This window comes from Protopterus annectens, chromosome 3.part0 (assembly GCF_019279795.1).
Source record: "Protopterus annectens isolate FY-2018-M chromosome 3.part0, PAN1.0, whole genome shotgun sequence".
Classification (NCBI taxonomy): Eukaryota; Metazoa; Chordata; order Ceratodontiformes; family Protopteridae; genus Protopterus; species Protopterus annectens.
Window position 1 is genome coordinate 186,951,955 of NC_056731.1, and position 22,533 is coordinate 186,974,487.

The window sequence follows — 22,533 nt, forward strand, 5'->3', positions numbered from 1 at the left end:
GGCACGATGACCTCCCCTGATCTAGATGTGAATCCCTTCATGATTAGGTGGGCTATATAAAATGTTTTTCTAACCACTTTGGCCACGTGGTTATCAAATGAGAGATTGCTATCAACTTGGGTCCCCAGGTCCCTAATTACTTCTTCTGTACTTAATGGATTACCACCTATGTGGTAATTTGTGGCACTTTGTTTTGCCAAGGGGGATGACTATACACTTTTTGGCATTTAGCTTGAGGCCATGGCTCTGGCACCAGTTGTCTGTTTCTATGAGGCCCTTTTGGAGGATGCCTATGTCGGCTGGAGAGTCGATTATGGCGTCCAGTTTGCAGTCATCTGCAAACTTTGTCAGCCACAGTCCTTCCGTGTTGGCCTGTACCTCCGAGAAATATATACCGAACAAGAGAGGTCCCAGGACTGAGCCTTGTGGGACACCACTTGTAACTGGTTTGGAGTTTGACATGGCTCCAGCAATTCTAACCATGTGGGTTCTGTCCTTGACCCAGTTTGCAATCCATCTAGTGAGTTGTACATCAACATGTGGTGTAGATTGTACAACTAAACAAACTGATGCTTAATTGTGGTACAGTGTGGATAAGGGAATATTACTTTTTCCCCACTGCAGTGCGATCTCGGAGTGAGAATATTAAAGTAGAGGGTGGTGGATGCAGGGGCGTGAGTAGTCTTATTTTTATATATATATATATATATATATATATATATATATATATTTTTTTTTTTTTTGTGAAAGTGTGTTCGGTGGTTTACGTTTCAATGAAACGTGTTCGATGGAGAGTCCTAGATCCATATACACAGAATAGTAATAAATGAACATACGTAAATTGTAATGAAATGACAGTTAAATGAAGAATACAGTAAAATATTAGCTAATATCAAGCTTACAGAGTCTATTCACTATCAAATGGAATCAACTGAAAATAGATACTGAGTAAGAGACAGTGAAATAATTATAATACGATGAATATGGTTACAAATTATGAAGGTGTACTAATGAGGTCCAGGTAAAACAGAAAGAGAGTAGTGGAGAGGGGTAGATGATAATCAAATAATTATTGAGATTGTGAAGCAGCAGCTATAGTATGGCCAGTTACTTATAGGAGTGGTAACATAAATGTTTAGAGATTATCCAGGAACATCACATGTACAGAGCTGGCAAGTGAGTAGGTAGGACTTTAACTGAGGTTTAAGCGACTTCAAGGAGTGTTGTTGTCATACTGCTAGTGATTTGCCACAGAATTGCTGGGTTTGGATACATATCATAGGTATTTGTCCAATGAACGTAGTGGCCTGGAAGGTTTATATATTTATATGAGACTGGAAATGGATGGGCAGTTTTTAAGTTTATACACAACGTGATTTTATGGGGGGTTTTTTCTTATGTGTATTTGTGAAAGTTGTGAGTAGGTTAGATAATGTAGAAATTCCAACCAATGCAATTCCCTTATGGCAGCAGAGTGGTGGGTTTTATTTGGAAGGCTGACATCAAATCGTGCTATTTTGTAGTAACATTGTTCAAGTTTGTTGGGCAAGGTCACTTGAATATTAAGGATGGGAGCAGAATATGTTCAAGTAAGCAACAGGAGAGAAGAGCCAATGTGTGTTATTATAGTGTCTGAAAAGAAGGGTTTGGCTCTATAGATTTTGTTAGGTTCTCATATACACAGACACCTAGGGTTTAGTATGTATAACAAGTCTGATATTTGTTTTTTTTGGATGAGGTAACTGAGAAGGCAGTTTTGTTGATTGTAAGCTGTCTGGCAGTAAATAGGATTAGCATGGATTTTACATGGGTTAAGGAATAGCAGCCGGGCAGATTTCAGCCAGATTTCTGCAGAGGAGAACTCCTGAGTAAGTTCTGTACTAGGGATGCAATTTCTTTACACACTTATGTACCTTAGGTATCCCGAAAAAATTTGGAATAATAGGATGAATTTGCTTTAAGAAATTGAGAGTAGGATTGATGAAAAAACATACAATCAAATACTCTTCCAATAAGGAGTCAATCCTACCATAAGCTATCATTATTTAATTTCTAGAAACTGGTGAATGTGTTAGTATCCAACAAGATGTTAGTTATGACATCGTTGTATTCTTCTGACCCATAAATGACTATACCACCCCCCTTATCGGGCTTCATAATACGTATATCAGTTTTTCTTTTCAGTTGTTCCAACAGCCATTTTTCCTTCTTATTTAAATTATTCCCTTCACTGTCATTTTTACTGTTGCTATAGGACTCGTACAATTCCTCAGTCACCTGTTTTTCAAACATCAAAAGAACTGGATGCAAGGGGGAATTAAATACATTCTTTCTACAATGACCCTTTCCAACTCTATTTTCTTCCTTGATTCCATCCTTAAATATCATTTCTAAATTTAATTTCCTCAGGTACAGTTTCAAATCTATTAATGTGTTGGCTATATCCCCATATCTAGTTGTAACAAATTTGAAACCTTTTGAAAAAAGGTTAAAGTGTTCTTTTTCAGATGTAAATTGGTGTAGTTAAAAATGTTAAAGCCTTTATATTGATATACTTTACCGTCAGTATTAGGTACAATGGTTATTTCCCTCTCTTCCCCACTTTCTTCCATCCTGGTGATACTCTTGATGTGTGGGGGAGTAATCCAAGTCTATATTGTTTCTGGTTTTGCTTGCTAACCTCTCCGATCTTCTCACTCCTAAAAAATGTGCATTGTGTTCTGGGAATGAATCCAGTTCATCCAACCCTTTTGGTGAACTGTGACCTAAACCGTCGCCCCTTTCTTGTCTAACACCCCCATCTGTAATGGTGTTACCATTAGTATTTTTGTAATTCTTTCCATAATTATATTCACTTTTATAAGGCCATGAGTATGCTGTGCATTCTGCATATTGTTGTTTATCCCTTACAAACTTTTTTTGTTTCCTAGAAAATATGGTGTCCACCCTCCTATTTACTCTACTTAATATTTTCTTAAAAAATTGCTCATATTCACTGAACAATAAATCTTTTAAAATATCCTCATTTAGTTTTTCCACTTGACATTTCAGTATCACTAAAGCAGACTCATTATAACTAATCAGTCTGTTGATGAGTCCCAGCCCACATTCATTGAAGAATTTTGAAACTCTTTCACTATAGAATCATTATACACAATACCAAAGGGGTATTTAATTAATCTTAACCCCTGCGGGACCACCTTCACTTTGCATTTATGGCATATGGTATAAAATTACTGAGTTCAAATTTTTGTAGTTATCTGATGAAGTCTTGATTCTCAAGATGAAAGCGCTTATATTGTGTTTAAGAATAAATTATTTGGCATCCGCTTGTGGTACTGGACTTTTGTTGTGATTTTTACAACTACATAATCATCAACTCAGAAAGGCACCAGTGTCTGCTGTGCCTTTAGTGCTGTGAGACCACAGAGTTCTTTCCAGTTTCTTCACATGACAGAAATAACAGAACAAAATATAATATAATGAGCCATCCATGTACAGACTACCTGCTTGGAAACAATTTCCACTATTTCCCAGATGCAAAGAACAAACAATAACGGTTGTCCTGACGTTCTGAACTTTTCTAGATAATATATCAGTTGCTTGTGTACATTTAAAGAATAAAAATGTATTTCTTATTTCTTACTTGTTCTGGAGGTTATGGAAGACAACACTGACTTGTACAGTTGGACTGTGAAATAACTCTGTCACTATTTTGGGTGCCTCATTGGTACAGGGGTTAGCATTGTTGCCTCACAGCAAGAGGTTCTCCGGTTCGATTCTCTGCTGAGGTGTCTTCTGTGCAGAGTCTGCATGTCCTTCTTGCATTCGTGTGAGTTTCATCCAGGTGCTCCTGTTTCCTCCCACATTCCAAAGACATGTGTCTGGAGAGTTTCTCCCCGGGTCTCCACTGAAAATGGGCTCTGTCCCAGTCAGACTTTCCTGGTAAACAAATGTTGAATAAATAAATAAACATGGATTGGTCTTAAGACTGGCTCTGTCTCTATTCAAGACTAAAAAGGGTTCTCTACATATGAGCACCTGTACTTCAGAAATCTTTCTAGCTGAGGTGATAGCCAGATGTAAAGCTGTTTTCCATTATAGATATTGGAGGGTTGCTGAGAAAGCAGGCTCAAACTGGGGCTATGTCTGCTTTTACATGACAAAGTTCAAGACTCATGGAGGAGCAAACATCTTTTCTTGGTGATCTCCAATGACAGATTCCCTTCAAAAAATGTTTAACAGGCAGCAAGTATGCTGACATTATGGTTCTTCTGTCATGTAGGCTGAAATGGCTGACAGGAATATCTTTTACAGAGGCATATGCCATGCCTGAATTGAAGAGTTCATTGAAGTATTGCAGGATCATGGACAACAGTGCTGTGTTTGGGTCCTGATCCTTCCTGTGTTAGTGGGAAAATCTTTTCCATTTGGCTAAGCAGGATTTCCTTGTGGAAGATGTCCTAGACTCCTTAAATATGATCACCACATCCTCAAAGTACTGGAGCCTGGACGGCAAAAGAGCTAAATCTTCCAGGCAGTGAGCTGCAATGCCTTTAGGTTGTGGTATTATTAGGGTCCCTTTGTCCATTTGTAAAGGCAGCACATGAGGTTTCACCCTGGACCACCTGAATGAAGAAAACAAATGTTGCCTGAAGAAGTCCTGAGTGTTAAGGATGAAAGCACTTAATGCTTTACATTTGTATTGAATAAAGTAGGGTTACTGAACATTTCCTGACTTACTCATTTATATTACCTCAGTATTTGCACACCACAATGTCACCTTTTGTTAGTTTATGATGGTTAATAGCTGTTTTTTAAGCCTTTTTTGAACTAGTCCAAAAGAGTACTATTAAAAGCATCCTTGGGTCTTCCTCTGTTACTTTCTGAATCACTATGAGGAGAAGGAGGAATGAAGGAGACCTATTCGAAGGAGAAGGAATTCAGTGCTCAAAGCTTCTGTGTGTAGTGCTTGAAAGTTGTTTGTCTCTAGGAAAGACTAAGAGATCTACTTTCAGAACATCCATCCTGGGAATTCTCTATACAAAAGCATCTTTGTGTAATGACCATCCATGGAGAACTGCAGCTATTTAATTGGTCCACCACTGACTGGCCTTACAGCCACATTGAACTGAGCAGCTGCCTCCAGACACAGTTACAGTCAGCCTACACAAAGGGTATGAACAAGATTTACCCTTGATTTTTGATGTACCACATCATAGTAGTGTTGTCAGCAGTAATCTGTATAAAAAAAAAAAAAAAACAGCTTGAAGGCTCTGACTGCCGAAATCAGGACCATCATAGTTTTAGCATTTATATGCTTCCATGTTTGAGATGCATCCCATACCCCTTGAACTTTGAGGTCTCCTGATTGTGTCCTCCCATTACATCTGATGTATTCATAGTGTCATACTGTGAAGTTCCTGTTTGAAGGGGTCTGCTTTTGCTCAGACTGACCTGGCTGGAACACCACTGTAGCTCTTTAGATGCACTGAGCAGAAGAGGGATAATCCCCACCAAAGACTGGATTGCTGGCTGGAGGTACTCCTTGGGTAGAGTTAGGGTTTTCTGATATGCAGTATGGTCAGGAGACCATCAGAATTGTGAAGGCCATGAATCCCAGTGCCCCCAGGAATTCCCTTGTGGAAACCGTTGTTTGTAGTCATCTTGAAAGTACTGGCCAGAAGATTACATCTTGTTGGGAAGGCACTATGGTTGCTGGAATCCAGTAAGGACCCAAGAAACATAGTAGGCCTGGGATCTGATATGGGAATGTTGAAATTAAACTCTAGGTCTTAAAAGTCACCAGCAGTGAATTGCAGTGCCTTTTTTGCCTCTTCCCAGGGCAGTGCCTGAATGAGGATGTCAGCCAAGTATGGGTAAATGTGAATGGTATTACTTCTGCAATAAGCAGTTGCTGGAGGCAGACATTTCATGTGTAACAGAGTCAGCCTAAAGGGCAAGGGTATGAACTGACAGTTGCATTCTTCCAAACTCATATCAAAAAAGCACGTTTGAAACCTGTGATATTATCTGCAGCATTCATTTGTCTTTTGTGATGCCTTCTCAGTTTCTTATGCACTGGATTAACCCTTACTTGCTATTTTTGGATTGAGAGTGGATTGAAAGGGGACAAAGCTGATGTGAGGATTTTTGGGGATGAAGAAATTCCATGTAGTCATAGCTGCTCCCTGGGGTTTACAGAGCCTGGGGTTCCCCAGGTTTCCTTTTCTGATATTTCTGACATATTTTCTTCCACTGGCTCTTCTTACCTTGTCTGCCCCCATCTACCATTTTGTCTGAACACCTCACCAGTGGGGTTCCCAAAAGTCAGCACTTCATCCAGGGGATCATTAAGGAGCAGCACTTTGGCAACCTCTAGCAAGGGCTATAGCCTCTGCTGGACACATCTCCTAATAATCCTCTCCACAGTTGCTTCCTTGACATACCACATTCCCAGTTCATATCCATACTTTTTTTGTCAGCTGACTAAATACTATGGGTGTGGTCCAGTATATTTTTGCCGTCAGATCTCCATCAGCCACCTCCCCAATCTTCTCCTTCATCTGGTTTAGAACAGCAATCTGAAATTAGGTAATGTGTTAGACAATTGATAGTTCTGAAGGCCATAGTGGTGGCCAGCTGTGTACATTTCTACTTGTTCCATAATCCACCATCCTTACAACTGGTAAGAGTACTGACAGCAGGCACTAAGCTCTGACCCATTCTCTTGCTCAACAGACACCACTGCTTGATCTGCCACAGTGTTCTTGTAAAGAAATGTGTGTGACCTCCAGTACCCTGAAGAACATATCGGGTTTCTTGGGTGCAGGAAGCTCGGTATCCAGCTCCTTAGAGGCTGCTAAGAATGCATCCTCTAGATGTTATAAAACTGCTAAAAATGTCACAATTTTAGGAGTATCCAGACCCAATATATCAAAATACATTTTCTGGGCATATGAAACCTTGTTGGTTTCTCATTTAAAGTGGTCTTTCATCCTACAAAAAGGGGTCTCCAAATGAAATTTCTTCTGTGGATATTATGTCATCAGTGGCTGTGTCATATCTGAGTAAGAAAGACATTCTGGAAGAGTAGTCTAAAGCTTTCCCCTCAAGATCTGAGAAATGTGGAGTCAACATACTTCTCTGAGGAGGGTACAGTTTTTCTCTAGGCAGTGGTGACTCCAGAGACAGAAGGCTGATATGTACGTGGGTGAAGGTTCTAAAGAACCTGAATGAACTTCCAGGCCAAACAGATCCATTCCAAGGGAGAAGCATGACAGGGGGAGATGGCTAGGTAAACACCCAATGACCAGGTCGCAGACAACTGCAGGCTGCTACGTGTGGGCATCCTATGTTGGGGCTTCTGAGTCCTTGTTAGTTGGGCTGCCACCATAAAGGCCAGGGACTAAGGGTGGGATTCCATAGCCTCCATGGTTCAATTGTAGACATCTTCTCCAAATAAAATAGTACGTATATCACCTGCCCTTTTCTGCTATGACAAAGCACAATTTGGCCACAGGCGTCAGAGTTGGGACAAATGGTTTGAGCTCCACAACAGGGCTGCTGACCTGGGAAAGAATGTGTGTTGATCTGCAGGGATGGCAGCTTCAAAAGGGACGTCATCAGCGACCCTTTAACCTCAAGACACAATGGCCAAGTGCTGCAAAAGTATCTCACCAAGGGCCTTATCCTTGAGCTAAGTAGTGATGTTGAAGCCACTGTCACATCCCCTCTGACTACCTTTCTCCTTAGATCATTCATCTAGTACTTTAAAGGAGGAGCACTGGAAGTTGTGAATAAAACTGCAGGATGCCACTGCAGTGTAAATCAAGGACTTGTGTCACTTTTGGTCTAGACAGCTTTGCAAGGTATTTTTTTTCTCCTAGAAGTATTTGGTGTTAGCCTTGACCAACTCCCACAATTCCCAGTATCATGTTCTGGGCCTATGCAGAAAATGAACAAATCTGGCTTCTCTCTTTCTCTCTCTCTAAGGGATATATGAGCCGTAAAATATCTTATAAAGAGTCTGACCCTATGAGACTACACAGAAAAAAATGCTCACTAACAATTCACAACAAATACAAAAAAGTTTTCTCTGCAGCATTCTTATCTGGTTGAAATCTGGAGCAGGACAAACAATGCCAAACTACATATGCACAAAAAATGGTACATACGCTGCAAACTCAGACAAGAAATATCTAAGATCCTAAACTTAGGAATATCTTCTAAAATTTAATATTATATTGTAGAGAACGAATGTATCCTATCTGTTAGTTAATATGTATGTCAAAGTCTCTTCTATGGAAACTGTATGTCAAACGTCTGTCCTTAAAACTATGTTTCGTAAAAAAAATTGTTCACTTGGAACTTTTCTCCCCGGGCCTCCACTGAAAATGGACTTGTAATCCAGTTGGACTCTCCCGGTCAACAAATGTAAAATAAACAAATAAATAAATAAGATGGCATGGGGTGGATGGCAGATTTATACAGGGAAAGTCCTGATGTCAGTAAGAGGTAGACATCTTTCTGGTTTTGAGGGGGAAAGGCAATGAGCACTAAAAGTTGGGCAAGGCATCAAGGCTTCTGCTGCTGAAGTCATGGTTGCAAGGACTACTGCTACAATAACATATACAAATAACATTAAAGCAAGTGATAATCCCTGACAGCGTAGAACTTACCAGGGAAATAACACCGTTCTGTGGGTGGTGTTTGGCTTGAAGCTACAAGCGGAAGGCCTCTAGATCCCTGGAAGCGAGTTACTTCCTCAAATAACACCCGTCCTGGAAGGCATTACTGAACTTCAGCAACGAGCTGTTAAATTGTTTCCTTTTTTTTTTTTACTAAAGTATACAACATTTTTTTAATATTTTTGATGTAAAATAGTTCCTTCCGTCTAATTTTTCAAAATTGCTGTAGTATATGTAATTGTTTGTGGAAGCATTTTACATCTAAAAACTTAAGTATTTAATGTCAACACCCACATACAGAAAGTCACACAGATACACATGCAGAGGCAGAGACAGACTCGCTTACATACAAAGAAACAAACACATATATACATATGCACAATTGTGCACAACAAATACAGCCACCTTCTTGACTGAATACACTTCACCTGTCATTATGATCAAATAAATGGGGGAAAAAACAAAACTAAAGCACTGCAATTCCCCCCATCAACTATACCCGATTTTGCAGAATGTCCCTGATTTTTCTCATGTATTTTGTCATAAATCTCTGAGAATTACATTTAGTCAATAAAGCTAGACATTATAGTTTCATACTTCTTATTGTCCATATGATGCTTGTTGATTAAAACCTCTTCAGATTTAAATTCTTAAACAAAGAAACTGACAGATAAATGATGTCTCTCCTCTCTCACTTGCTGACTCACTCACTCTCCCTCCATCTGTCTCTCTCCCTCTCTCTCACACACACATTCAAACACATGCAAGCACATTCGCTAAATTCACTTTTTTCCTTTATTTTTTTCCATCTTGCTAGATGCAGCTTTTTTAAACCACACTTGGTGAAGAGTAAGTGAAATGGCAGTCCTTGTAACTTCGACTGCACTTGCTTTTGCTAGCTGAGCATCTTTTTCCTTCACATTATTATTTTTATGCTCGCTAATCAACAAAGCCGCATTTACCAAGAGAGAAAAATGGTAGCCATTTTCTTTTATTAGTCCTTGTTCCACAGAAGCTTATGCTGCCGTGAAATGGCAACTTGTTTTTTTACTGGGGTTTACCTGGACATTAACACCCTGTTATAGAATGTTCACTCTCAAATAGGGTGGATGATGTACATTTAACCGTCTAATCTAAAACACTTTGAAGGTTATTTCCCAAATACTATCACCTAACAATCTGATCAAAATACTGTATTTCAAACCCTTCTGAAAATATACCCCTTCATGTACAATAATCAACAACTGACAAAAATGATCACAGGTACACAGAAATGGTCAAAAGGAAATGTGTTAAGGTATGAAAGAAGTCATGAACTTGGTTACAGAAGTTTAAACAACTGACACAACTGACACAGCATGGTTTGCAAATCCAGTCACAGAAACTGCATATAACCAAACTACCACCTATTTTTCACAAAGAAACAACATACCTTGCTTGTAGACGCTTTGTATGTTGTTTTTAACTTCTGAGAAAGCTGGCTGGTACTATGGACGGCTGCTTGAATCGGATTACATTATTACGAAATTAGAAGGAGAAAAAGATAAAATGAAAACCTGTTCATATAATACTTGCTTTTTCCTATTTTAATTCACTTTTGATGACATAATTTTTCAAAATGAAATATCTAATTAACAATACATTTTTATTTCATTAATTTTATTAATGTCAAACAGAGACAAACATGTCAAGATGGTTCCAGTAGATACACTGCACTAAAGTATTTGCCAACATTACAATTCATTAGACTAACGTGATAAATATCTCTTAAAGGATGAAAACAAAAAGAAATGTACTGTATTTTTTCTAAGAGTAATGCAATTAAAATATGCAATGATTCAAAGGAATGCACATACTTGGGATGAAAGTACTTCAAAATGTAGTAAATATTACATTTTGTTACAGTTTCAGTTATATCTAAACTATTAATAACACTTTCCAGACTGACCTAACAACACACATCAAGAATACTGTAACTGCTGTAACTGCCCAGTAGACAGACTTCTTCTTGTACAGTTCCCATTAAAAAAAATCCTTTTCACATGTGTTGGAGGGTATGGTAACTTCTATTTCTTTGTTATGTGCTTCTTAACTGCAGTCAAAAAATGCAAACCAGTTTTCCTTTGCTTTCTTTTCTGTTAATAACTACTGGGATGTGAGCAATAAAAGTTAAATATACAAATCATCAGCCCATAATGAATTCACAGGTATGTTTTACTTAACCTAAGACACTCAGACATACCTCTCAACTTCTTAGCACAAGAAATCTGGACAGAGCCAAAAATAGGAACTTTTTTTAACTATTGCTCTTATTACGCAGAAAGGTGATAAAATAACAGGTATTGCATTAGCAAACATTTTCTGAAGGGTCTGAAGTCTGAAACTTAAATGTCTGTCATTATTTAGTGACTTCAATCTTCAATGATTTGCCAGAAAAGCACAATTGTTTGAGGAAAAGAAGTGGGGAAAATCTGACCAGTTGAGAGGTATGTACTCAAGCCATGTGCGCAAAAACAACTCTGACACTTAGAAGCTTATGCATACCTTGAGATATTTTTCTTAAGGGGTAAGATCACTATGAAAGAATCTTCATAACTGCTTTACCCAAAAATGGGAAACTGTCATTATGTGGGGCTGCCAAACTACAGGTTTTGTAGATCTCATTTACGTCTAAAATGAGAAGAATGTGATGTTATGTAGAGTTGTCAAAAATGAAGGCTTCCAGGTTACACTTAGGTTGTTAAAATCTTGCACTTTAATTTATCTCTAGTACTCCTTAAAGGATTTTTTTTTGTTAAAATGATATGTAAATTATTGAAAAGCAGGCACTCAATAAAATAAAAAATACCCTGCAGAATTCTGATTAAATATCCTGATCACTTACAGGATTCCTTTACTGCATTAGAACCCTGTGTAAATAAATCCATATGAAATATATAACATACAATAAAAACAGAATACTTTTTTTCTTTCAATGGCTAAAGGATAGTGTTTTCTGAAAGCATTCAAGCTATTTTCTACATAAGGGTGAGAACTAAAGATAAGAAAAACAAGGCAGCACTTAGTGGAAATAGAAGCACAAGCTGAACCATGCATCTTAGCATGGATAATTTTAATTATAAGTTAATTAAAGCCTGTGAGAGTAGCTGTCAATCTGGGGCACTTTTCCTATTAGAAGGATCTAACTTCATTACTTGAAAATGTACATGGTTTTGTGTTTCTATTAAGTTAATAGGTTCTGAGGGTGTGTTTTTGATTGCTTTTATTAAAACAACAGTCTTGTAAGACGTGACATAAGTTCAAAATTTATATAACAAGAAAACTGTATAAAACATCAACCTGTCAAATATTAGTGTATGCATGTAACACAAAAGCTGAAACTAGACATTAAAAAAAAAAAGCTGTTATACACAACAGGTGGAAAAAAACTTATAATGACAAAATATTGTGTGCATATTTTAAGCATAAACATTTGTGCTTGCTCAGTGGTGAGGTCATTCCCATTCAATCAGACCAAAAATTTTAGTCCTCTGAACCACTAGTTTTTAAACATAACAGAAGAGGAAAAGGTTTAACAGACTGTGGTACAAAGCAATATTATACAATAAAGGCTCATTACCATTCAGAAATGGGCACGATGTTTGAACAGCCCAACCTTCATGCCTGTTATAAATCGAGTATTTGACAATAAAAAAAAAGTCTGGCCACTGAAATACCATTGAGAGGCCAGATTATTTTGACATATGCTGTTGGACAGATTAAAATATAAAAAAAATCAGTTATGTTCTGCAGAAGTAAAACAGACTTACCATAACTTAGCTTCTGTGTTATCCTATGTCATTATTCATCACTTCAGGGTCATAGGATCTGACATCAGATCTGAACCGGCAACTTTTCAGACAAATCCTAGGCTCAAGTTCCTCCCACTCCCATAATCCCTTACTGCCCTCTAACCCCTCAGATCAAGTTTGCCCCAGAGAAAGAAGACAGCCAAAGTAGACCTGAACTACCAGATAGTAAATGTCCACCTCATCTAGATCCAACCGGATGGAGGTAGGAGGGAGGGAAAGTGATGAACAGTGACACAGGATAACACAGATGTTAAGATATCATAAGTACATTAACTCCTTAACTGATGTTATCCATGTCACTATTCCTCACTTCAGGGTCAGAGTCCCCAGGTAATATACAACCTTGGGGGCCTCATGGAAGGACATGCCAAAGAACTGTGGACACAAAGGAAGCCCTGTTCCTGGAAACTAGGTCGAGCGTATAATGAGTAATGAAGGTGTGAGGAGTAGACCAAGTGGCTGCAGCACAAATCTATTCTAAAGAATATCGGGCTAAATAGACAGTTGACGTAGCCACAGATCTAGTGGAATGAGCTCTGAGAGGTCCTGGTAAAATTAATCCTTTAGAGGTATAAAATTGTAACAATCCAATGAGAAATTGTAATTTTGGACACCACCCAATCCAGTAAGGCCACAAACAGTTGGTCAGATTTATGAAAGCTCTTCGGTCTGTCTAAATAGAATCGTAAGTGTCTATGTACATAAAGTGTGTGCAGCATATACTCTCCTTTATTGGAACAGTTAGGAAAGAAAACTGGCAGTTGAATGGTTTGATTCAAATCTGTCTCAGTGGCTACCTTGGGCATGGAGGAGGGATTAGTCCTGACAGCCACTCTGTCTCTGGGAAAAATAATATACGGAGGCTAGGCAGAGAGAGCCTGTAATTCAGAAACTCATCTTGCTGATGTGATGGAAACCAAGAAGGTGGTCTTCTAAGATAAAAACTTAATCTACAGAGATTAGATCACATTTTACTAAAAAAAAAAAAAAAAAAAACAACTTGATAATGCTTATTTAAGAGAGTGTTTGAAACACAAACTAGTACCCATGGGTTTACGCATGTGGCGTTTTCCCACAGGTTTAATGGCCGGTTCTGATTTTCACAAAGAACTGCTTTGCTTGTTTGGCAAGCATGGCTATGAATATATGGAGCTTGTTATTAGGCATAATGAACTCATTTTAACTGACCTGATAAAAGAAGCCACAGAACTGGATAGAAGGATTGTACAGGATGTGTCTCATCCTAATAATATTTTTGATTACAACAGAATGTTTAGAACTATTGAACAAGAAATTATTTATATTAAGAACAGGAAATTAAAGAAGATTGAAAGGGACAGAGCACAATTTAGCAATAATACTGCTTACCCCCAGCCACCCCGGTCATGGGTCTAGAGGACTGATACACAGACCAATATGGGTGATGAGAATAACCAAGAGTCTTTTTTGGATGAAGAGAACTTTCCCCCACTGAGGAGGTCGGAGAGACTGAGGGACAGGTACAATCAGAACCAGCAAGGGCAGACTTAGTTCACAATAAACAGAGGTTGAGAGGGTCAAACATATTTTTTTCGGAGGGGGGGGGGGGGAGTCGAGGAAGGAACTGAATGCACAGGTTAATGTAGTAAACTGTTCAATTTTAAAAAACATGAAAGGGGATTTTAATGTATATAATTTCTCTTCATTGAAGGTAAATGTGAATGATTGTGACTTATTGTCTAAAGGCTTAACTTTTGTGATTATGAAGAACTTTGATACTGCACGTACATTAGTGGATCTTCGCCACTTTGTAAGAAAACTGAATCTAAATGTGTTATTTAGAGCTGTAGAGCATGTTAGTAACCCATTACACATCTCGAGTACATATAATCCACCCGTACACCCTTCTATAGCAATGTTTGACAAGATATGTGAAGCTGATATCAGGAATTTAGATAAATGTTCATTTTTCTAATTTGAGTAAGGCTGAATTTGACAGTTTGAATAAATTAGGATACAATAAGGACATAAGAATTATAAAACCAGATATGGGTGGTGGTATTGTAATAATGGACATAGGAGATTACAATGAGAGGATGATAAAAATTCTAATGGGTGATGCTTGTAGAAAAATTTCTTTAAATGAATTAAATCAAACATACAACAAGATTAGGAATGAACTGAATGATTTATTTATTGAAGGTTCTTTGTCAATCGATGAGTTTAATTTTTTATCTGTTCACCACCCTGTTACCCCATGCATTTTTGGATTGCCTAAAATGCATAAAAATGTGTCTGACCCAGCAATACGTCCTATTGTCAATGGACGAGGTTCTATTACTTACCCTACAGCTAGGTATATAGACAGTAACCTAAAAAAGTATATGGTTGAAGAGACTAATATATGTAGGGACTCGTGGGGTTTCTTTGAAGAGAATCAATAATTTGGAATTCAAAGAGAGTGGCTTCTTTGTAACCATTGATGTAAAAGACCTCTACACTTCAATACCTCATGATACATGAAAAAGGGATACCCCAACCCAGGATTAATGTGTTTGAACAACTGTTTGATCTTGTTTTAAAAAAATAATTGTATATTTTTTTAACAAAGAATTTTTCATACAAATGGTTGGTGTTGCTATGGGTTCCCCTTGTGGTGGCCTTTATGCCAATATGGTGATGCTACAATGGGAAAAGAGAGTTGTTTTTGAATCACATTATTTTAAATACTGTAGAATGTATGTCAGATTTTTGGATGATATTTTCATCTTTTGGGTTGGGCCAAGGGACCTTATTGATGAATTTTTAAATTACATCAACAATTCAACATCCTTTCTTAAATTCACCCACAACACTGGTGAAGAGAAAATTTCATACTTGGATATTAAACTAATAAAAGATAGACAGTTAAGTAAATTTGTATCAGAAGTATATAGGAAGGAATCTTATTCTAATAGTTTTTTACACTTTGATAGTGCACACCCTTACAAACAAAAAAGAGCGGTAGTGAAGGGCCAATTTGTAAGAGCGGCCCGTATGATATCTTGCTTTGACACTTTTCTGAATGAATGTGATTTACTAAAAGAAATGTTTATAAAAAGAGAATATCCAAGAGATTTAGTAAATAATGTAATGTTAGAAGTTGTCAACAAATGAGAGAGAGGCTTTTTTCAAGCTATTCTAATGGCTGATGGCATACAACATAACACCAAGTGAAGTAGATGAACAAAGGGTTTTTGATGGTAATTCACAGAACAGTACGAGTCTTGAAAATCCATTATTATCAGAAACAAACTGTTGTTGTGCTTTTATTACCACATATAATATTGAGAGTCATGACATACTAAGAATTTTAGAAAAAAACTGGATTATTTTAACCTCATGTAATGAAATTAGACAATGTATAGGAGAAAGACCTATCGCAGTGTACAGAAAGGGTCAGTCCCTCAAAAACATACTCGAAAACAACACCCACGTTTATAGTATTGGGGGCATGAGAAAATGTGAATCTTGTAAGTATTGCCAATATATAATTGAAGGCATTTAATTTAACATTAATGGCATTAGAGTTACCCAGAAGAAAAAATGTTGTTGTAACAATGAAAGAGTCGTTTATTGTGCTTTCTGTTGCAAATGCACCTGTTTTTATATTGGGAAAACGGAAAGAAAGTCAAAGACAAGTATTTACGAGCATTTGAGGGACATTAAATTAAAAAAGGATATAAACGCCTTGATAAGGGATTGTAATGAATAGCCGGATCATGGGTTTAAATTTACTATCATAGAAGCTATGGAAGTGAACCCAAGGGGTGGACCATGGCCATTACATTTGGAAATGAATGAAGCTTTATAGCAATTAAGAACAAATGCTACTCAATGGCCAGGCCTGAATGATTCTATTTCAATTACTTGCTTTTTGAAGTTAAAGAGCCTAGATAGGTGAATGTCTTATACATTGTATTTTAACATAGGCGGTTATCCAACAATTTTTAAGTTTTTAACATAATATGCATATATATCTATTTATTTATTAATTTATTACAACTGAACATTTATCATTTATTTATTAAACCTAAAAAAAATTTATGATACCAACATATTTGCTTAATGTTGGCAATGAACTTTTAATAATTTTATTAATTATGTGCATTCTGACCCTCCCAAAATGAATTTTATTGTGTATACAAGTTATAAATTTGCACACATATTTTAGCTTTTACTCATACAGACATTATTCATTTATGCATTCATAAATTTTCGTGATTAGGTAACACAAGCGCTTGGATTTGACTCATTTGGATTAACATTATTTATTTATTTATTTTATTTTTTCCACTGTGTGTTATTAAATTGCTTTGTTACATATTATATGCCTAGTGGATCGTTATTTCACCACTGAAGCCATTCTGGTTCATCTGTTTTGCGGCCTTTTGTTTATACAAATGAGAGGTTCCAAGGATTAGAGGGATCCTTGACAGGGGTCGAAACAGGAAGATGCCTTTCAGAAAGGGCTTACAAAGTTGAGAAGAGAACATAGGTTTGTCACTAACTTGAAAATTAGAGATGGCTGTCAGCTGCAGTGGAGAAATTGGCTCCATCCTGAAAGAGAGAAGATAAGAACAATAAGATGTCTGGAATGGAAGCCAAAAAAAGGATCCAAATTCCGCTTCTTGGCCCAAACAGAAAATCTTTTCCATTTACTACCATAGACCTTCCTGGTGGAAGCCTTCTGAGAGGCCAGAATGATGTTTTTAATGGGAGAGGCAAGCCTGGGCTGGTTTAGAATTGCAGGAAGTGGACAGACCACTCCATCAGATGAAGAGTCTGAAGGTTTGGTGTCAGAAGATGAGAAAGTTGAGATATCAGATCCAGAAGGAGATCCAGTAACCAAGCAGTGTACTTCAGATAAGACCTGAGGAGGGGAAACCACACCTGCCAAGGCCAGAAGTGGGCAATGAGAATCAAGGAAGCCTTGAGGTGAAAAGCTTTCTGAAGTATTCTGGGAATGAGAAAAATAGGAGGGTAAACATAAAGGAGACCCCGGTGGCCAATCATGTACTTGAGCATCCTTGGGGGACTCCCTGGCTGGGGGGGATCAGGGTGAAGTACTTGCTGCATTTGTGACTGAGAGGGGAAGCAAACATATCACACTTTGGTTGACCCTAGCAAAGGAAGATCTCTCTCGTCACTGAGGGATTCAGGGACCACTCGCGAGGACTCATGATAGCTCTGGTGAGCTTGTCTGCTAGCACGTTGGTCTCTCCAGGAATGTGCATTGCAAGGAGAAAGCACCCAGAGGATATCACCCATTCCCACACTATCCTGGCCTCGCGACAAGGCAGATAAGAACATGTGCCCCCTTGTTTGTTGCTGTACCACACAATCGTCATGATGTCCGTGTGTACTGCAATGGTACCCAGAGGAAGGCAGTCCTGAAAGGCTTGCAACTTGAGAACTGCCTTCATCTCTAGTACATTTATGTGCAGTGTGGTCTTGGACCTTCCTTCCTTGGCAAGGCCTCTCCCACCCCAGCAGGGAAGTTTCTGTGGTCACAGTGGCTCCAGGAGGAGGAGGAGAAAAGGGTCTGCCCACGAGGACATCAGAAGACTGAATCCACCAAAGAAGATGATGCCTGCACACTGGAGTGAGGAGGACAGAAGCTGTCATAGGGTGAAACAGAGACGATCACTAGACTGCTAGATTCTACTGTAGCACCCTCATGTAAAACCTGGCTAATGGCAACAGATAGACTGGCGCCACCATGGACTCCAAGACACTGAGGATGAAGAGGACCTGAGGACTAGACAGATCTAGGAGACACTGAACATGGGATCTGATTAGTTGTACATGCCTGGGAGGTAACTCTGCAATCTCCGACACAATGTCTAGCTGGATTCGACTTGGGTAGATTCAAAGTAATTTCTAGATGGTCGAACAGGAAGGTACTGAGTGGCTGCGACCAGTCGATGCTTCGTGGGAACTGTGAGGAGCTAATCATCGAGGTAAAGTAACACCTGGAATCCCTGCAGTCTCAGGTGAGCTGCCACCACTGCCAAGTATTTGGTAAACACCCAGGGGGCTGTGGTGAGACCAAAGGGCAGGGTCCTGAATTGATAATGATTGTTCTCTATACGAAAGCAGAGGTCTCTCCTGGACAGCCAGTCTATTTTTATATGCCAGTACGTCTCCAGGAGATCCACAAAGCACATCTACTCATCCTTGTTCAAGAGGGGCATGAAGGACTGGACAGTGACCATCCAGAATGTAGACTTCTTGATGGAGAGGTTTAACTCAGTTAAGGCTATGACTGGACGTAGGTCCTCCATTTTCTTCGGCACCAAAACAAAGCAAGATTAACTTCTGGATCCTCATTGTCCTGGGGGGACCTCTTGGATGGCTCTCCTCTGAAGAAGCTTGAGAACTTCTTGATGAGCTAACTCCCTCTGTCTGGTAGGGGAGGTTGGGAAAATGGAATAAAATAGTCCCTAGAAATAATGCTTAGCTCCCACAAATCTCTAGGGATGTCTGACCAGGCCAAAGGGTGCAAAGACAAACAACCCAAACTGCCTCCAGGGCAGGAGAGTTGGGCAATGCATCAGGAGCACTGGAAGGACTTCAGAGAAGGGTTCCCTGGAGTCCTGATTTTGCAGACCCACTCTGCCATTGAACCCTTTCCCTCGACCACTAGAAGAAGGTTCATCCTGAGCCTCCTGAAAAGAAGACTGTGACTTCCAAAACCATAACATCCTAGGCCCTTGTTGTGTCTTGGAAAAGGACCGCTGAGGGGTAGAAAATTTGATTACTACAGCCAACAGGGTCTTTCCTCCTTCTTCATCACTAAAGGTGACTGTGTCTTTGATGGAGGGACCAAAGAGAGTTGATCCATCAAAGGTGGCACTGGTGGAGAACGCATTAAAGGGATGCGCAAACCCGCATAGCCGCGGCCAGGTGAAACACCAAATAGCAATGCCTGTGCCGACTGCTCAAGAGGTGCCTTCTGCAGCACTGGAAATACACCTCATCGAGGAATTAGCTAGGGACATAAGAGTGGATAGCTTGGGAGACACTTTGTGGAAATCTTTGGCAGGCATCAACTCAGAAAGGGAAGTGGTGAGTTCCTTGACCAAATCCCTTTGGAAGCGAGTGAAATGTGCCAAGTAATTAAGCACCCACAGACCAAATATAGCAGAGACGAAAACCTGCTTTCCATGTCTGTCAACCCCCCAAGATTCAAGATTGGGAGAATGGAGAGACATACTCTGTTCCACCAACTCTTTTTTAGTGGCAGCAGCTACCCCTACAGCATTGACTGGCACCCCTTTGGAAGAAAACAGTCTGAGGGAGGACTTAAGAATTTGTCCACTCATTTGGACACTGGCTCCACAGTATCAGGTTCCTTCCATGCCCTGTTGGCGATGTCTATTAATCCGTTGGAAGGGGGGAAAACTGAGGTGGAAGATGGTCCCATCCAGAAAGCCTTCAAGAACATGGTCTCCTTGGAGGATGGGGATTGGGAAGACCATCCACCTTTCAAATTGAGAATCTCTACGATGTCTCCAAAGAAGACATCTTCGGGCGGAGATCTGGGGGACCCATCCCCTTCATCGAGGTCTGTATCCTCGGTGAGAGACTCCATCAGGGAGTCTAGGTGCCTCCTCTTGCATGTTCTCTTCCAGGGTACCTCCTCTAAGGGCAGCTCAGGGAAAGACTCAGAAGAGTGGGGAACCCCAAGTGGGGTAACTCCCCCTTGAAGGCCAGTTTGGGAGGGCTGACCAGGAGCAAGATGAAAAGGCTCAGCTCTCAGATATGAAGGGGACTGGGAAGGGCCTTGGGGAGCAGGGAAAACAGCTCCAGCAGTGGAGAAGGTCATGAATATTATCTGGAAGGCCAAACCACTGGATGATGCCCTCTCCCCATTCCCCAAAAATGTGCCGGTGGACAAGGCTTCCTGAGAAGGGGAGCAGGGCAAGTCACCTCCTCAAGGTCCCCAGATAATACTGGCTCCAAGCTGTTAAGAGCCAAAGCGCCAAGGGGCAGAGAATGGCCTGAAAATACTGGACCAGAACCCGCAAGGACTCTGGAGTGGCCACTTGTATCTGGGACCCAGTCCCCTTCGAGGGAGGAAGGGCAGAGCCAGTCAGGGACTCAGACGGGGAAGAGACAAGGTGGGCTCTATGAATCTGTCACTTCCTCACTATGCCCCAGGCTCTGGAAGTCCAAAACTGTCTGGGTCAGATGAGGAGATACAAATGTAGGGGCAGGGGAAGGACGCCTGGCAAGATGGGCTGGGGACGAAAGAAGCCCCAACTCTATCTGGCCTTCAGGAAGGAGCTCATCATCCTGTCCATGTCGGAAGGCAGCAAGCACTTGGAGGACCTTAGATGAGACAGACGATCTAGCTAGGGATGCGTGCCTGGACCATGAGGCTCTCCTGACCCTGTCAGAGGAACAGCTTTTATGCCCAGGAGCAGAGGAAAGCTGTTGAAATCCTGAGGCCGAAGGACAGACACAATCTAAATGATGGGATCTGACATGGGTCCTGGAACTGTCCGCTTTGGACCTGAGGAAGCCTGAAGATCCAAGCGCATAGCACTCAAATGTCTCGGATATGAGGAGGACAGATCTGCAGCAGGCATAGGCTTGGTCGAATCCGAAGGCCTCAATCCAGAGCCCTTTAATCCGAGAATAGATTTCCGACACCTCAGATCTGAAGGCTTTGAACCAGAAGCCTTGGATCTGGGAAAAGACTCGAGGGGCCTGGGATCCGAATACCTTGGATCCAAGAGCACCTGGGCTTGAGTTGGATCCGAGGACTTAGGATCTGACAGCCTAGGCTTTTTCGAGGAACATGACCCTAAAACAGAGGAAGTCTTCCTCTTGTGATTGGAAGGGCCCAGCTTGGTCAGAGATTGGACCAACAGACCCCCCCCTGAACTATATCTTTCAATAATAATTTGTTAAGGCACTCGATCAAAGCCCTGGGGTTGAACTCTGCACAAATGCCGCGTTCAACCTCCAGGTGATTGGCACCTAAACAATAGGGGCACTCCTCATGTGAGTCGGAAATGGGCATCTTCTGACCACATGAGAAGCAACTCTTAAACCCACCAGGCCTATCAGACTTACTGGGCTTAACAGACCAAGCACCAAAGTCAAAAACAGAACCAAGTCGTAAACCAGAGAACAAGTAGCAGTCAAAAATACAGTAAAAAAAAAAAAAAAAAACAACAATACAACTACTATAGTATACACTAGAAAGGCTAAGGAAAATTCAAAACTGAAAAATGGTACCAAAAGGTATCCTAAGAATAAACAATAATTAGAAAGGGAGGGGAGGTTAAGCAGGAAAAAAAACTTAACACCTAGCAAGCAATAATACAAACGGAAATAGATTTAAGCTAGAAGGAGAACAAAAAATGGTGAAAAAGACACTTACCCCACAAGAGGACTCAAGCCAGAAGGAAATGCATCTGTAGCAGTGAGCGGCAAATGAGATCTGAGGGGGTTAGAGGGCAGCAAGGGATTGTGGGAGGGGCTCGAGCCTAGGATCTCTCTGAAAAGTTGCTGACTCAGATCCTACAACCCTGAAGTGAGGAACGGTAATATGGATAACATCAGATCTTAACTGATTTTCTTTATATATTTGTGCTGTACATTGTAAATCTCTTTTTTAACTATTTAAAAAAATCAGCAACAGAGATTCTGTTCTCCCTATCACTTCTCCTGCATTTATGTACTGTGCAAGTGTGGGAACGTAAGTCCCACATGCATGTGCAGTACATCAGTAAAGGGAAAACGGAGAGGAAGAAGACTTGAAGTGCCATTACACAAATACATTTATAAAAGGTAAGCAATTTCTTTAACTAATGTAATTGTAAAATAGCAATAATAACAATCCTTGTGATCAAAGCACACCAACTGTGGGTAAATCCTGCTATACCATGCACAGTTGTGGATTATTGCTTAAATATTAAATATTTACTGGTGCTGTCATGTTACAGAAAGATTTTTCT

At 39.9% G+C, this 22,533-nt stretch overlaps 1 protein-coding gene across 1 annotated transcript in view; it reads right to left on the reverse strand.

Moving 5' to 3' along the window:
- Positions 1-22,533, reverse strand: part of WDR37 (WD repeat domain 37) — a 1,467,838-nt gene that overhangs the window by 728,160 nt on the left and 717,145 nt on the right. The window contains exon 5 of the mRNA XM_044064684.1: positions 10,116-10,187. Within this exon, the coding sequence (XP_043920619.1) occupies positions 10,116-10,187 (72 nt within the window). The remainder of the gene's footprint in view (positions 1-10,115; positions 10,188-22,533) is intronic.